This window comes from Prionailurus bengalensis, chromosome B4 (genome assembly GCF_016509475.1).
Source record: "Prionailurus bengalensis isolate Pbe53 chromosome B4, Fcat_Pben_1.1_paternal_pri, whole genome shotgun sequence".
In the NCBI taxonomy this organism is placed as follows: Eukaryota; Metazoa; Chordata; class Mammalia; order Carnivora; family Felidae; genus Prionailurus; species Prionailurus bengalensis.
This window is the reverse complement of record NC_057358.1, coordinates 141,320,547-141,338,329: the sequence shown is the minus strand read 5'-3', so window position 1 is coordinate 141,338,329 and position 17,783 is coordinate 141,320,547. Positions and strand designations below refer to the sequence as shown.

Sequence of the window (17,783 nt, the reverse complement as noted above, 5' to 3'; positions counted from 1 at the left end):
TAAAACAGAAAAAAGAAAACAGAGGAGTTACAAAGCGTCGTTACAACAGGTGCCCGTGTGTTTACCTTTTGTGACTGTGCTTCTTCGTGCAGCTTCCAGCTCCAGCTCGTGTCCTTCTCTTCGCCGGCGTGACCCCCAGAGGAGGTGTGCTGTTCACGTGCTGCCTCGGCGTCTGGGTGCTGAGAACATCTTCATTTCTCCCTCGGTCTGGAAGGGCAGTTTTGCCGGATGCAGGATTCTCGATGGGCAGTGGTTTCTTGTAGCACTTTAATGGCAGCGGCCCGGTGCCTTCTGTCCCACAAAGATTCTGGGGGAGGTCTGCTGGTGAGCCTGTGGAGGATCTCATGTGTGAGGATGCTCGCTGCTCCAGGACTCGTGTCTTTGACAGTTCGGTCATATAATGTGTCTCCACGTGCATCTCCTTCAGTTCACTGCATGGGGAGTTCACCACGCTTCTTGGATGTTCATATTCGTGTTTTCCATCACATTTGGGAAGTTTTCCGCCATTCTGTTTTCCAATGTCTCTCTCTTTCCAGGACCCCCACGATGCGCACGGTGGCTGTCTTGACTGTGTCCCATGGGTCCCCAGGCTTTGTTCGCTGCCCCGGTCTCATTTCCTTCTGTTTCTCACACTCGCTAAACCCCACTGCCCTGTCTTCAAGTTCACACGTTCTTTCTTCTGCCTGAGTCTGTCCCGGTGACAGGGCGCTGCAGTCATGGCGCTTGCCAGCCCCTAATCTCCTTTTGCTTTCTTTTTAGGTCTGGTATTGTTTATTCCATCTTGTTCCCGTGTCACCTTCCTGGCTTTCTCCACATCCACATGTAGCTCCGTGAGGATCTTCGGCCATTAAGTCTTTGTCCAGTAGGTCCGCCATCAGGTCTTCACAAACAGCTGCTGTGGACTTATTTCCCCTTCGGGCAGTGATCTTCTCCTGTCTCTGTGCCTCGTGCAGGGACATTTTAGCCCACTGGTGCCGTAACTCTGAACTCAGAGTTCCCCTTACCCAGGGTTTGCTGTTTTTGGTTATTTTTAAATGTTTTGATGGTTGTAGGCTGTCTAGGGGCCAAGGAGCAGCCTGAGGGGTAAACTTAGTGCCTTCTCATGTCCTTTCAGAGCCTTTACCTGGAAGAGCAGGGTCACATTCTAACTCTCCCACACGTGTGGTTGCCTGTAACTGCACGTCTTTCGTGTCTGCCTCCTCTAATTGCCCTGCAGGTCGCTTCAGGAGAAGGGGCCCGCCGCATGGCCACCTGCCTCTGTGTCTCTGTCTGCACCTCCCTCATCAGGAGTAACCAGCCTTCAGAGCGCGGGCCTCTGGTACCTGGAGGCCGGGGCCCGTTTCCCAGCCCGGCTCCCACCAGCCGTGTGCGAGCCGCTCCGGGAACCGGCGTGCAGCTGCCTGCCGGGGGCCGGGTGGGGGTGGGGGGCTGCTCCTGTGCTCAGAGCAGACGCTGAGCAGAACGAACACAACCGTGCACGTCTTCGCTGGGAAGCGCAAACCTTCGATGCTCTCCTCAGCTCCAGAAGAGCCACCGCACACAGCTTCTGCCGCTGCCGTCCTGGCGCCCACGCCGCTGTCTCCGCGGGCCCCTCTCGCTCCGACGCCAGCTTCAGAAACGGGTGTCCAGACGTCCTGTCGACGGCGTCCTCCCGGCGTTGGACTCCCTGTGCTCCTTGTGGGCTGGAGATGAGGTCTAAGGGTTTGAATAAATTCGGGCTAAATCGTTTTGGCGCGAGGACCTCCCACGTGGACTTTAGTTGCTGCTGCATCGGGCACGCGTGAGGACGCCAAGCCCTGGTGCCCAGTGGCGGGGCGTTTGACCCCACGGTTACGATGGTTATTGGCAAATGCTGCCGTGGGGACAGAACCTGCAGCTCTTCCACTTCCCTTCCTGAAAACTCCAGAAGCCGTTAGGGATGGCCCAGCAAGACCGCCTGCCACAGAGGGGTGAGGGAGCCGCCAAGGCCCGCGCCGCCCCCACGGCGGGGTCGGTCCTCGCGAGCCGTCTGGCAACGCTGGGAGAGGCCCCAAGCCGTTTCTTTTTTAAAAAAATTAATGAATTAACTTGTTTATTTTTCATTTACATCCAAGGTAGTTTATGTAAAAATGACTTCAGGAGTAGAATCCAGGGATTCATCCCCTACATATAACACCCAGTGCTCATCCCAACCCATGTCCTCCTTAATGTCCCTTGCCCATCTGGCCCATCCCTCCACTCCCAACCTCTCCAGCAACCCTAAGTTTGTTCTCTGTATTTAAGAGTCTCTTGGGGCGCCTGGGTGGCGCAGTCGGTTAAGCGTCCGACTTCAGCCAGGTCACGATCTCACGGTCCATGAGTTCGAGCCCCGCGTCAGGCTCTGGGCTGATGATGGCCCAGAGCCTGGAGCCTGCTTCCGATTCTGTGTCTCCCTCTCTCTCTGCCCCTCCCCCGTTCATGCTCTGTCTCTCTCTGTCCCAAAAATAAATAAACATTGAAAAAAAAAATTAAAAAAAAAAAAAAAAAAAAAAAAAGAGTCTCTTATGTTTTGTCCCCCTCCCTGTTTTTATATTACTTTTGCTTGCCTTCCCTTCTGTTCCTCTGTTTTGTTTCCTAAAGGGCCCCAGTCCGTTTCTAAAGAGATCAGAAGTAAACAGTACAAAAAAGACGTCGTCTGAAGTATACCTATGACACAATTATGTGCCCCAAATTGATCTGTAAATTCAATTAAACAATCAAAATACTGTTGGGATCTTTCGTGGAACTTGGCAATCAACTTAGAACTTTTAGAGCATAAAGTACCACGGAAAATTGAAAAGCTGAGGGGGAGGCGTGGCACTCCAGAGATCAGGCCACGGTGCCGGGGGCAGGGGGACAAATGGGAAGAGACCGGCAGAGTGGACAAAAGCCGACCGGGGCGTGCAGGACAGTCGGTCTCTGGAGAAGCTTTCAACCCCAGAGACCACGTCTGAGTCTCGAGGGGAGCGGCAGCCTAGGTGTCCCCGCTCGGGACGCGAGCACGGAGGCACAACGCCTGGGTCTGTGGCAGCCGTCCGGAAATGGAGGAGGACAAGTGGAGGTCCGGGCCCGGGGCCCTGTGGCCTCAGAAGCCTGTGCTCGAGACCCGGGCCCGCCAACAGTGGTGGGGTGGCCTGTGCAGGACAAGCGTGTTCCTGGAGGGGGCGGCACGGGCGCCAGGGCCAGCCCGCCAGCAGCGGGGCCCGGCAGTGCCCACGGCAGGGGGCTGTGCCCCCGCACCCACCTCGCCCCGGCCCCCACCCAGCTGTCTGTCGCTCAGCGACTCACTTCCTGAGGTTAAAATTCAGGTTTATAGATACAAGAAACTCCTTTCACGGTTCTGAATTGGTGACCGTGACAGAGTGCTTACTGAACTGTAAACCCCCAGCGCCAAATGAGAACGTCACGGGAAAAATTCCCGGGTACAAGCCCAACCTACGTCACAAAGTATGCAAGCGAGGATGAGGCGCCACGACAGCGCGATGTGTCAGCCCCGAAGCACGGAGGGGGGACGGCCGTGCCGCCGGGAGGCCGCGCCATCGGAGCCTGGGCGCGACGGCCCGGAGATGGGCCCATGGGAGGAGCCGGATCTTTGACAGCGACAGGAAGACGGGGCCGCGACACTCGTGCGTGTGGACGCTCGCCTCCCTCCTCGACGCCCTCGGCCTTCACCCCACCTCTCCCTCCACCTCTCCCACCTCCGCTTCTCCTTGACCAGCCGGGCCCAGCAGTGCCTCTGTGCAGGGTGGAGGCCGACCCCTCGCTCCTCCTCTGCACCGTCCTCGTCCCCTGGGGGCCACGCAGCACTGCGAGTGCCCGGCCCGGGTGAGGGGTGGAAACTGAGGCAGCACAGGTTGGGGGGGGAGGGGGCGGGACCCGTTTCCACACTGAAGCCCACGGCCCATGCCGGCCGTGTTCTGGGGTTTGGGGGTCCGAGGACGGTGTCGTCCACCGAACGTGCAGCTCTCTGGAAGCGCTTCCTGCCTGGAGCCCGCTGACTGCTGTGCACAACCCAGCATGACCTGACGGGCTCTTCCCTAGCGGCCAAACTCCCCCCGTTCTGGGCCGAACCCGCCCCCGTTTACTGTTTGCTTCTTGCTATCTCATCTGTTCCTTCCTTTCCTTCTTTCGGATTAAAATGATTGTTAACTCTTTTTTTTTTTTTTTAACTTTATTTATTTGAGAGAGAAAGAGAATCCCAAGCAGGCTCTGCACTGAGCCCAACATGGGGCTCGATCCCATGACCCTGGGATCATGACCTGAGCCAAAACCAAGAGTTGGACACTCAATGGACCGAGCCTCCCAGGTGCCCCTGAAGTATTAATCCATTTTTCTCCTGGTCAGTTTCTTAAACATTTTTATTGCCTTTAGTGTCTGTCTTTGAGAGTACGTGCATCTGAGTCTTTAGAATTCGGGTTCCTGCCTTTACCGCCTCTGGGGCCGCAAGGGCCTCACACGGTCCCTTCTCTGCTGCTGCCTGTGTGACAAGCTTTTAAGTCTGGCTGTATTTCAACCCTGGAAAGATGTTCCTGTTTCGGAGTCATTTCGATCTCCCCACTTTTCACCCAGAAACGTTCTCCCTTCTGCCCTCTGTCTGGAGGGCTCCCTTTGGGGCATCTCAGGGAAGGGCTGGTGGTGACAGATTCTCTCAGGCTTGTTCTGTCTCAACGCCCGTATCCTGTCTCATCTTGAGGCCCCTTTCCAGGAGCATGAACTGGGCTGGCCGTTACTCCTGAGGACCCTTGGCAGACGCGCTCCACGGCGACAGCCCCCGCGGCTTCTGTTAGAAGTCTCTCTGAACGTGAAGGTGTCTTTTTTCTCTGCTTTTCAGATTTCCTCTTTGTCTTTGGTTCCTGGCACTCAGCTGTGATGTTTAGTTTTAGTTTATCCTGCTTGGGGCTCAAGGCACCTGACGCGGACGGCTGAGGTCTGGGTCAGCCGGGCACAGCCCCGGGCGTCCCCACCCTCGACGGCCTCTGCTGCGCTTCCTCCGGCACCCACTGGGTCCCTGACCTGTCCCGTTTCAGTTTAAGATGTCCCTGTGTTGACGGGGTGACACTGTGTCACTCGCTGGTGACAATCCCTACCCTTCCGTCAACTTTCCCAAGTGGATTAATCACAAAGTCTGAGTCTGAAAACTGGATTGGATCACCCGAGACTCTTATATTTTCTCAGCAAGAGTCCGAATGAATTACGTAAAGTCACAGAAGCTCTGGATCCTTCCACTGAAAGAAACAGAAACGTTCCTCTGGGCGGAAAGGTTACCTTGGTGCAGTCGAGCCCGCTACGTGCAGGCTGGCCTCCCGCTGGCCCCCCAGCTCCCGTGGGGACGCTGTGGCTGCAGGACCCACATTTGAGCTGGACTCTTCCCGCAGATCCTGGGTGCCTGCCCTCTGCAGTTCTCAAAAAGCCCTTTTTAAAGCCCTGCTTCCTCCGGCCTGGCTGGTTCTCAGGGAGCCCTGGTCTGCCACCAGCTGCTGCCTCAAAGCCAGAAGTGGAGGAGAAGGGAATTTTAACTTTAAAGAAGACCCAGTGTTTGTTTAACATACATTTATTCACTGAAATGAGATCCCGAGCTCATTTCATAAGGGCTTTCTCTTACGAGTGACTGGAGAAATCGAGCAGCATCTGAAATACGCAGCTCACGATCTGGGTTTGTGTGGAGAGCAAAGGCGGGAACACGGGAGGACAGACCCACTCTCCTGAAAAGTCTCGCCACGTCCCCCTCGCTCACTGCTGTCAACGTGGGCCGTTCCTTCCTGCAGGACCGTCAGCAGCTCAGGAACACACACGGTCTGCTGTTCCCACAGCGCCCGCGGCACCCAGTTCCATAAACACCTGCCGGCCCTGGCGCAGGACGAGCACACGTGCTCACGAGGCGGTGAACCTCCTTGCGGCCGGCACCCGGGGGGCCGAGCTCCGTCCCCCGGGATGAGCCCACGCTGTCCGCAGCCCCTCTGAACGCCCCCCGTGCACACGGTCACTCGGCCTCACCGGACAACAGCAGCCCGGCCCACGTGAGTTAAGGGCTGGACAGAAAGGCAGACCCGCTGAGAAGCAGGAGAACAAGTCTGTCCTGTGGACGCCGCGCTCTGTGGGCCAGCGGCTCTGCCATCGCAGCTCAGTGGCGGGGTGGACGGCCGGGCTGCGCTCCAAGAAAACCTCCCTGAGAAACAGCACAGACCGCCGGCGGGCTCCGAGGAGCAGGGACCACGACCCTTTAAGCACCGCCCCGTGTCAGCAGCCGGCCTGGGCCCCTCGGTCCCAGAGCGGACCGGTTACATCCTGCAGGTATGCTGTGCTCCCTTGATTTGGGGGCATAATCCACGATGCTCAGTGTCCCCCGATTCTCACGATGTTCCCTCTCAGGACAGAACCTTAAGAAAAGTAGGTCAGCGGGTCGCCCCCTCCTGCCCTCGGGCAGCCCCGCAGCCAGGACGGCTGGGCTCCAAGCGCCTCCAGGGTGCAGCCCTGCTCACCAAACTGGGAGGCTGTCCCAGCGGGGGCCGGGGACAACGGGGTCCACGGTCCTTGGGCGGACCCTCCCACATGCGGAGACCGGAGTCAATCCTGGAAGCGCGAACAGAGGAGGAGGAAAGTGCGCCAACACCTGTCCCAGATGCCCGCCTGCAGGCAGATGAGCACAGGGCGCCTGCCCTGGCCCCAACCCAGCCCCCCCGGCCACCCCCCACCCCCGCGCCCAGAACTCACTAGCAGCCGCGCGCTGCTCTCCGTGTCCCAAGTGGGGGGCGCGAGAACTCCTGCGGGGAGGGCCGGGGGCTCCAACTGAACTTGGTAGCATCTGTCCTAGCCTCCGGGACTCACTTGGTGGAGCTTGGTTAGACCCCGGGTGGGGAAGACTGGTGAAAGCCTTCCACGCGGCATCGCTCTCAACACCCGTGGGAGTTCTTGCGGAACCGATGGCAGCGCAATCCCCTGCTGTGTCCTTGGTTGGCGCTCCTTGGACATTGGCACAGAAGCTGCCATCAGGAGACGTGTGCACCGCCACACGGCGAAGACGCGTGGGACGGGCATGCACGCGTGCTCAGGCTACACAGCGGAGGCGACCGTGTGCTGCCCGCCAGGTTCTTCTCCCGCGCGCCAAATGCGTAACAGGGCTCGCTGTGGACACAAGACCCGGAGGTCTCGCCAGGTGGTTCCCGTTATCAGAAACGCCACTGTGAGAACTGTGTCTCCACCGCCCCCACCCCCCGCCGGCCCCCGCCGTCTGGGGCCAGGATGGAACCAATGTCAAAGGCTGCACGAGTGTGGTTCCCCACAGAGCAGGGCCCTTCTGTCACCCTAAGAATAAAAAGCCAGTGTCCTCCAGCAGAAAATTGCAAATAAAAAGTTTAATTTCAGAAACTGAGTTCGCCGTTTATAAATACACTAAAACATAGTCAATGCAAATCCAGATTAATAACAGGTACAGGTTTTTAACAAAACAATTTTTCTAAAAGGTCACAGGCAAACAAGTGACTTGCTTCATCCAGAACATTTAATTGGTTTGACATAGGAAAATGAACCCTTTTCTGGACGTTGCAGCAAAAACTCTGAAGACGTATCATTGTTCAAACAATCTGACAACTGACGCTTCATTCTGATGTCCTTGGGATTCTGAAACGCCCCCGTGATGGCTGACTCTTCCCTATTATATATAAAAAAATCTAAACACCTAAGGCTATTCTTACAACTGCGATATAACAATCTTCTTCCCTGTTAATAAGCCATCTCTTCTAAAAAGAATTTTATACATAATTTGATCAAAGTGGGGTCAGCGGGGTCAGTGCACAAATTTCAAAGGACAGCTTCGTGGTGTCGCGACACCAGGTCCGAGGCTCGGGGCGTCCCCGACAGGACCGCCGTGAACTGGCCACTGCGCGTGGCCCACGGCAGGCGTCCGGGGGCTCGTGATCAGCGGTCGGGGCATCTCTGAGCGAGCCGACCGTGTAAAACCTGAATGAAAAGCATGAACCGGAACCCTCTCTTTACCACATCACTACACAACCAACATCGCGGGACACATCTAAACTTAATTTTGTCTTCAAATGCCACACCTCTGTTGCAGTAAACAGGTATGTTCCAGAATATTCTCTGTACTCCTCGACATACTTTATAGAGCCTGCAGTTAAAAACTGCTCAGCCAGGATGGCTTGAACTCCACCTCCTATTTACAGATTTCATTAAACAGCCACAAAAGCTGTTTTGTTGAATTAAAGCAATTTTTTAACTAAAATACAGTACCTGATTTGTGGTTTTTACATAATTGAATAAAAAGCCTACAGGATAAAATCGTTTACATCTTCTCTGCCAGTCTAATAAAACAAATTACTAACCCCCAACTTTTAAAAAACTTTACAGTTATGAACGAAACCCTAGTCATCGTATTTCATGATCGGCAAGACAGGCTCTCTGTAGCGGGCCGAGAGCCCGCGGTGACACCCGGCCTGCGGTGCTGGGAGTAAGGCACACGGAGACATTACAGTGAAGCTGGACGGTGAGGCTCGTGCCACCTCAGGGTGCCGGCCGCGGCGTCCCACGCGCCCCCACCCCCACCCCCCGAGCGCGCCACCACCCGGGGACAAACAGCTGGTGCCTAATAACCAACAGTATTTTCCGTTCGGTGGCTCCGCGGTGAGTTTCAATACTGAAAGTATATTAAGGGAAGATTCACTTTCAAAAAGATGAGTTTTTCGAAGTGTTCCATCGTGAGCCTGGACTGGCCAAAGCCTCCGTTCTCGGTGGGTGTGCCGAACAGCCTTTCGGAAGGGACGATGCTCGGGGGGCAGCCCAGAAACCTGACGGCCAGAGCGGAGAGGCCTGGCCAGGCCGACCTCTTCAGGCTCCAGTAGGTGAGGGGGTCACAGCTGTGTTCGAGCACCTCCTCCTCCAGATACGCAAGCACCATGTCCTCGGGCACCTTCGTCTTCTCCTTGGGGCCCTTCCTGGTCATCTTGGCCACGAGCGACCACAGGTCTTCCTCCCCAACCGAGTCTCTGGAGGGGGAGCCTGGGTGGCACCCGTTGGAGACGGGCGCATCCTCTGAGGTAGAGTTGAGCTCCTCCAGTTCCCTGATTAGATCCTGCTTGTACTGCGTGGCCTCCTCTTCCGAGAACAGGGAGGCCTTGTAGCGGGGGTCCAGCAGCGTGGCAAAGACGTACCTGGGGTCGTGGAGCGTGGCGGCCAGCCGGCTCACCATGGCTTCCTTCAGAGACTTGAGCATGGTGTCGATGCCCATGGTCTCCTCGAAGAGCATCTCGATCTTCCTGTTGAGGATGTGGATCATGGGGATGACCTGGCCGAGCGTGGACGCGTGCGCACTCATCTCCCGGCTCGCGGCGTCGAAGGGCTTCAGCGCGTGGCACACGGACTGCATGACCTCCCACTGGTCGCAGCTGATCAGCTCTCTGAAGTTGCACTCGACGGACATCTCGTTGATCGCCCGCTTCTGCTCGATGAGCCGCTCGAGCATGTGGAAGGACGTGTTCCACCTGGACGGGACGTCCTGAATGAGGTGGCGCTGGGGCAGCGCGTACTCCTTCTGCAGCTCCGCCAGCTTCTCCTTCGCTTTGGGCGACCGATGGACCCGCTCACATATCTTCCGCGCGATGCTAAGCAGATTCTGGACCATCCGCTGGCTCTTGATGGCCTCGCCGACCACGAGGTCGACCGTGTGGCTGAAGCACTGCACGCTCGCTCGCTCCCCTTCGCTCAGCGTCTTCCCTATGCTCGGGTTGTCGGTGACCGTGATCCCGACCTGAAGGCCGGGGGACGTCACCCAGGCCTCCCACCAGCACTCGAGCTGCTTCCTGATGCCGTTGCCGCCGTAGTCACAGTCGACCTGCGACACGTCCAGCAGGGCCGAGCAGTGGCGGTCCTCACGGTACGGCCGGGCCGACGACGCGAAGGTGACCCAGTGCGCGGTGAGCGTCAGGTACTCGCGGGTCTGGTTACTCATCCATATTCCAGACGTGAAGTGGACCACGCCGCTCTCCGCCTCCTTCAGGTGGGACATAACTATCTGCTTCACATTATCGTACATGCCTGGGATGGCGGTCCTGGAGAAGTAGGAGGGCGAGGGCAGGGAGTACTGAGGTTTCAAGTATTCGAGCAGCCTGTTAAAGCCAACGTTGTCTACAAAAGAATATGGCTGGAGGTCAAGTGCAATCATTTCGGCTATGAGACTTGTGATTTTTTTGGCAACTGGGTGGGAATCATAGAACTTCTCGGCGGTGTCCTCCAAGGAAGAAGCTCCCGACAGCTCTGCGCCCAGGGGCCCGCGGAGGCCGGGTGAGGAGGGCCGCGCGGCCCTGGGCGCGTCCGCCTTCAGCGCGCTGCCGTGGAACCTCTGCAGGTGCCGCAGGAGGCAGCTGGTGCCCAGGTTGGTGGGCTTCTTCCCCCTGCTTATCGTGCGGCCGCAGTGCAAGCACACGACTTTCGTGGGGTCTGCGGAGCAGACGGAGAAGTGATTCCACAGCTTGGAGGTCTTTTTGCTGTGAATGGGAAACATAACTTGATTGTGTTTGGTAACCGTCGCTGGCAGGTCCGTCAACTTGGAGGAGGAACCCTCCGCGGAGGCCAAGGTCGCGTACGGAGAATCTGCCAAACCCGCACCCAGCAAGCCCTTCTGGCTCCCCACGACCTCGGGGTGGCGTCGGTAGAGGTGCCTCATCAGACAGCTGGTGCCCACGTCGCCCCTCTTCCCCCGGCTGATGACGCAGGTGCAGTGTCGGCACACCGCCTTGAGGCTGTCCGTGGGCGCCAGCGAGAAGTGATGCCAAACCTCCGACTTCAGCCTCTTCATGACCTTCTTGTTCTGCTGGAACACGGCGCCGGACTCCAACAGGCCGGGGCTCAGCCCGTCTCCCTGCGGCTTCTCGGGGGAGGACGCCAGCAAGGCCTCGCCCACGTCGTCAGAGGACAGGGCCGACGCGTCCTCCGGGAGCGCGTCCCCGGGGTTCAGACGCCCCTGCAAGTCCTCGGCCGGCCGGTCGGGGGACGCGGAGGGGGACTCCTGGGCCAGCGTCCCGGGCGAGGACGACACGGAGCCCGGGCCCCCCTCTGGGGGCGGCAGGGCGGGCAGCAGGGTGGGCGGCGCGGCGTACGGGGGCGGGATGCCCGGGCCGCCCCCGTTCTCCTGCAGCACGATGGAGCGGTGCGCCCGCCACATGTGCCTGATGAGGCAGCTGGTGCCCAGGTCCTTCCCGTTCTTCCCTCTGCTGAACTCGTTCATGCAGTGGATGCACACGGCCTTGGAGTTGTCCAGCGGCGACAGGTAGAAGTGCTTCCACACGGCAGACCGCCGCCGGGACCCGGACGCGCTCTTCGGGAGCGGGGGGTTTCTCTCCGGGCCGTTGTCCGAGGTCTCCTCGCAGTGGAGGGTGGGGAGGGGCGGCGGCCCCCCCGGGGCCTCCTCCCTGCCCACCTTCTCGGAGGCGGACGCGTCGGAGGGCACTTCCTCGGGGGAGACCGCGGACTCCTCCGCCACGTCGTCGCGGGAAGGGACCTTGGACGCCAGTCCGGGGGCGAGCTTGGCGGGCGAGAGCACGGCGCCCGGGTCCCCGGTGTCGGCGGGCGCCGGCGGCAGCCGCAGCGGAGGCGGCGAGAGGGAGGGCGGGGCCGGCACGCCGCCGTTCTCCGGGACGAGCACCGTGGGGTGCGCCCTCCTCACGTGCCTCATGAGGCAGCTGGTGCTCAAGTCCTTCTCGTTCTTCCCGCGGCTGAACTCCTTCATGCAGTACGTGCAGATGGCCTTCGTGCTGTCCCGGGGGGAGATGAAGAAATGCTTCCAGGCCGGAGACTTCTTCCGGGAGCTCGCGCCCCGGCCGGAGAGCAGGCTCTGCGTCACGGCCTCCATGGCCACGTCGTACAGCGTGCCGCTGTACTGGGAGAACAGGGACCCGTACTCCTCCTCCTGGTCGGCAGGGAGGCGCTGGCCGGGGGGCTCGCGGCCCCCGCCCGCCTCCCCGGCCTCCGCCCGCTCCCCGCCGCCGTCGGCCCGCTTCCTGTCCTGCTCGCTTTTAAACTCCACTCCTTCCAGACCGTGATTCGGGAGTCGGACATCTTCCCCTTCTATTTTAAAATTTCTTTTAGCAGAAACAAACTGGCCATCCCCTTTGGGACGAGGCTCCTGGTTATTCTCCATGACTGACCATAACTATTCTGGCTGCCTCGTCGCGTTACCTTAGGTGGGCGAAAACCTGATCCAAAGGCTCATCCGCACCCCCAGACGTACGTCGCCTTCAGCTTTTTCAAGACGATGCCGTCTTCCCGGACGCGCATGAGTGTGGCCGATCGTCAGTCTGACCGGAGAAGAGGGCCTGTGACCGGTGAGCGTGCCGTCTCATCTCAGGGCGCGGAGCACCGCCTGCCAGGGGCCCCAGCACGGCCCGCCGCTCGGCACAGACACCAGCTGACGCAGCGCAGACCCGCGTCCTGTCTCGGAGACCGGAGCGCCGTCATCCTGACAGCACGATGACCCTTGTGCATGATCTATCAAAGAAGACGAAACGAAGGTTAGCTCTGACCTGAATCATACATTTCAAATCTATACTGTTGTTGTGAACAGATCAGCAACGCGCAAAGAAAAGGTTCTATGATGGTGAATTAACATTAAAAAACTTGTTCCCTGACGTTTCACAACCCGCTTATACGAGGAAAATACCCTAAAACTGCAAAATAAGCACAAGATAAAGACATGAATTTAAATTCCAACTGCCTATTCATAAAGGGTTGCAGGACTGAAAACACGCTAAGATGGCATAAAAGGCCGCTGGGTCCCCGGTACAAGGAGCCGCCGGAGACCCTCCCTCTTGCCGCCCTGCCGTAAGAGCCAATAGGCAGAGCAGGGACTGAACCCTGCTAACCTGTCAGGTCATCAGGTCACAGACTCAACACCGAACAGAACAGAGAGAGCGGGGACTCCCAGCATCTAAGAGGGGAGCCAAGTCCACGAGGGCCGAGCAGCGTCCACCCCGAGAGCCGCGGTGCCGCACGGGCACCGGGCTGGGCACCGGGCACCAGGCGGGGGGGTGGGATCGGCCCCTGGGAACCCGAGCGCTGCGCAGACGTCAGGAGCCGGTCTGCAACCGCGAAGGCAGGCGCGTGGGCAGGATGGGTGGGAACAGGAGGTGGGGTCAGCACACAGGGACAAAGTGGACACGTGGGGTTCACGTGGGGGAGGGAGCAGCTAATGGGAACGTACAGGAAGGGGCACAAATACCAGCACCAGCGCGCTTACCATTGAAGAGCGGAGCCCGGCAAAGTACAAGAAGCTTACTTTTTTTGCTACAACAACCAGGGGTTTATTATAAATACAACCTGCACAAAAACTTATATACATAAATCAAAACCAGAATGGCCCACGGGAAGACAAAAGGCAGATTTCTGACGCTTTGGCTCAGCCAGCCCCCAAATAAAAACCAACAAGGAGAAATCAAGGAAGCGCGAAGCGAACAACCTGCGGGAAGAGAGGGGTGTGTGTCACACGGGGTGGCCACGGAGGCCCCGGGTCAGGGAGGACAGGCCCCCTCAGCGACACTCGGCCAAACCCGAGCCGCCCGGGGCGCTGGGGCCCTGCCTGGCTGGGAGGCCGTGCCAAGCCCAGAGCAGCGTTCGCGCGCCAGCCCCGTGGGGTCACTTGCTGGCTGCCCGGGCCTGCTGGGCTGGGGTCCGGCCCAGGTGCTGCCTCGGCATCCCAGCGGCCCGGGGAGGGGACGCGGTTACTGTCTGGCCCCAGACTTACTCCGTGGCCTCCAGCGTCTGTGCAGACACAGCGTCCTCGGCCACCACGGGCCCACCCGGCCCACCCGGGGCCAGCACGGCCTGGATGAGGCCGCCAAAGGGCACCGGGTGCCCAGGGCTGACCATCTGATGAGGTGCCAGCCGGCGGGGCCTGCGTCCCAACACATGGTGAGGAACACTTCGTCCTCGTCACAGCAGCTGCAGGACAGCCCGGGCCCTGGGGCTCCAGCTCAGGCCCGGCCAGGGCCAGCTGGCCATCTCGGGTCTGCCAGAGCCAGCGCCAGCCAGCCACTCCCCGCAGGGGCGGACGGCCCTCCTGCCGGGGCCTCTGGCCACGGGCGGTGGTGCTGGTGGGATGTGAGTGCCGAGAGCCACCCGGTCTGTACCCCTGCCCGTGCCCCTGCCTCGGCCAGCTGCCCGGCCCCTCCACCTCACCCGTCAACGTGTGGCCGGGCACACAGACACGGACGCCGGAGCGGGGGCTGAGCCGGGCCCTGCCGTGCAGACCGAGGCTGTCCACGGGCAGTGCCCACCGGCGGCCACACCGAGCAGGCGAGCCATCGCCGAGTGCAGGAGCCACAGCGGCGACGCCGGCCCAGAAGGCGTTCCGGACCAGCGCGCTTCTGAGAGAAGGAAGCACGGTCGAAGGTGATGCCGCAAGACCTGCTCACGTGAGCCTGCCGGGCAGAGCAGGGTGGACGGTCGCCCTGAGGCACTGCGCACGCTTTTCAAAACGGCTATTCTCACCAGAAGCAAACACGGGTTTTTCAGAAAGCATCCCAAAGAACGAACTCCACAAAGTTCGGCCAAACGGTCAGAATAAAAAATAAGCCTGTGAATCAGTATCAGTAAGCACACAGGAGCAGGCCACCGGGGGTGGGAGTCGGCAAAGAGTGCAAGAGAACTACACAAACTGCATTTCCAGGACACCGTATGTAATTACACGGTTCACACGTATAATTACACAGAAAACACAGAGAACGAAGAAAAATGAGCAAAAAGTATGACGCTATAAAAACGAAAACCCAGATTTGGAGGAGAGTTTTTAAGAATTAGAATTACGAGTATATATAAGATCAAAACATCAATGAGACACCCACCAGGACGGCTGAATTCAAAAAGACAGCCAGTGACAAGCACGGACACGGATGTGGAAAAACACTCATCCACCACCGGTGGGGACGAAGGCGGTGTGGCCCCTTCGAAAACCACTCCGGCAGCGTCTCAAACGTAAAGTCGCCCGTGACCCAGCAATCCCGCTTCTGTGTAAATACCGAGAAGTGAAGATGTGTGTTCACTCAAAAACCTGTACGTGGACAGCATCAGACAAAAAGCGGACACGACCGCCCCCCCCCCCCCAACACCCATGAGTAGATGAAAAACGTGACGTATTCCTCTAACAGCAAGACCGTGCTCACCACGACACAGACGAACCTCGACGAACCTCGAGGTCATCGAGCTACAGGAACCAGACATAGAAGACGGCACACCGTGTGCCCGGATTCATACGAAATGTTCAGAGAGAGACAGAGGAGGGGAGAGGAGGCCAGGGGGTGCGGGAGCACAACGGCAATACTGCTGACGGGCTGGGGGCTTCCTCCGGGGCGATTACAAATTCTGGGATCAGTTGCAACCTTACCAATATACCGCAGAAAGGTTTACCCTGTGGTGTGTGAATATCTCAATAGAAAGAAATTATAAATGCGTAACTATAGAATCAAAATAAAGGGAAACGGGTGATTAAAAGCAGCTGAAGGAAAAAATAATCAACTGAAGACGGATCCAAAGAAGTTCCCAAGAAGGCAGCGCTGCCACGGGAGCAGACGGGAGACACGGCGTGCCGGCTAGTCACACGGTTGAGAAGCAGGTGGGGACGGAGAGGTGGCATCTGATGGGCTCCCGACGGTGTCCAGAACGACGGACAGATGTGGAAATACATGCAAGCATAAAATACACCACACAGACCGAGTGGAGCAATTATCTGAATCTTGATCCAAACTGACACGTTAATGAAAGCGAAGAACCAAGAGGGTGGGAGAGAGACGTCATGCGGTGAAACTAGCTGGAATCCAAAAAACATAAATCTAAAAAATTACGAAGACGACTGGAGAAACCTGAACACTAAGTGAGCCTCTGAATCTATTAAGAAAGTATTTATGTGGAGAGTGAAAATGGTATTTGGTCTTTTATGTTCAAGTATTGACAGATGAAGCGATACGCTGCTGGGGTTTTGCCTCAGAATAATCCAGTTTGGGGTGGGGGCGGGCAGAAGCTACAGATGGAATGAGACTGACCGCGTATGGACGATCATGGAGCAGGCACAGGGTGGCGGTCACTGGGGGCACTTTACGGTTCTCTCTACTTGTGGATATGCTCGAATTTTCCATAATGAAAAAGATATTTTGTAATGTTTGAGAGAGAGCATAAGTGCAGGGGAGGGGCAGAGAGAGAGAGAGAGAGAGAGAGAGAATCCCAAGCAGGCTCCATGCTGTCAGCGCAGAGCCTGACGTGGGGCTTGAACCCACGAACCCTGAGATCATGACCCGAGTGGGTGATCAAGAACTGGATGTTTAACTGACTAAGCCACCCAGGCGCCCCCTTAAATAAAAAGATTTTAAAATTAAAGACCAACAACTCTCATAAAAGTAAATGAAAATTCCTTTTAAAATTTTAACAAATCAGATTCAGTAGTAAAAACGTGTCACACACCAGGACTAAACAGGGCTAATCCAGGACGACAAAGTTCATTTAACATTTGAAAATAAGTCAGTACGATTCACCACAGTAAGGAAAATGAACAAAAACCATACCATCGTTTCAGTAGACGCAGAAAAAACACTGGATATAATTCAACACCCAAGGGCGCCTGGGTGGCTCAGTCGGTTAAGTGTCTGACTTCAGCTCAGGTCATGGTCTCACGGTTCGTGGGTTCAAGCCCCGCGTCGGGCTCTGTGCTGACAGCTTAGAGCCTGGAGCCTACTTCTGATTCTGTGTGTGTGTGTGTGTGTGTGTGTGTGTGTGTGTGTGTGTGTCTCTGCCCCTCCCCTGTTCACTCTGTCTCTCAAAGGTGAATAAATGTTAAGAAAAACTTTTTTTAATTCCACACCCATTCATGATAAAAATTCTCAGCACATGAAAACCAAAAGAAAACTTTATCAACCTGATAAAGGACATACAAAAACAGCCTAGGGCCAATATCACGCATGCTACTGACAAAGGCGGAGCGCCACCCCCCCAAGATCAGCACGGGACAAGGGTGTTTGTTCTCCTTGCGTCCAGTTGGCACCACACTGGCAGCAGGAGCCAGGGTGGTGAGTCAAACAGAGGAAACAAAAGACGTACGAACTGAAAACGTAGATGTAAAACTGTCTTCATTCATATTAAACATGTTTGTGTGGGTAAAATCGTAAGGAATCTACTAAAAATAATGTCATTTAGAAAATTATGAGATACAAAGCAATTGTTTTCGTATAGAGAAATAATTGAAAGATAAAAAAATTTTAAATTCTACATTTAACATACAAAAATATAAAATGTGTACAGATAACGTGAAAATGTGTGTAAGACCGTAGGCTGAACGCTGAAACAATACTAAATAGACGGAGTTCACGATGTGGAAAATCCAATATTGGTAAGCCATCAGTGTTTCCTGAACTGACCTATAAATTCAGTACAATTCCAATCAAAATCCCCCAATTTCTTCTTTTTTTTGCCATAGCTGATTAAGCAGAGCTGACAATTTATATGGAAATATAAAGAACCAGGAATAAATAAAATAATAATTGACTCTTGTATAACACAGGCAGGTGCGGGGGGCCGAGCCCCAGTCAAAAATCTGCATGTAACTTCTGACTCCCCCAGAACAACTACAAATAGCCTACAGTGGACCGGAAAAACACAGTGACCCTGAACAACATGGGTTTGAGGACTACTTATACACACATCTGCTTCCCAGTAACCACAGTACAGCGCTGTGAGCGTATTTTCTCTTCCTTAAGATTTTCTTAACATCTTCCTTTCTCTAGCTCACCTTCCTGTAAGAA

General features: G+C 56.7%; 1 protein-coding gene across 2 annotated transcripts in view; it reads right to left on the bottom strand.

Moving 5' to 3' along the window:
* Positions 1-7,334: 7,334 nt before the first annotated feature.
* Positions 7,335-17,783, bottom strand: part of ZBED4 (zinc finger BED-type containing 4) — a 28,594-nt gene continuing 18,145 nt past the window's right edge. For both annotated transcript variants that reach the window (XM_043563012.1, XM_043563013.1), the window contains exon 2: positions 7,335-12,489. In XM_043563012.1, the coding sequence (XP_043418947.1) occupies positions 8,639-12,142 (3,504 nt within the window). In that variant the 5' untranslated portion in view covers positions 12,143-12,489 and the 3' untranslated portion in view covers positions 7,335-8,638. The remainder of the gene's footprint in view (positions 12,490-17,783) is intronic.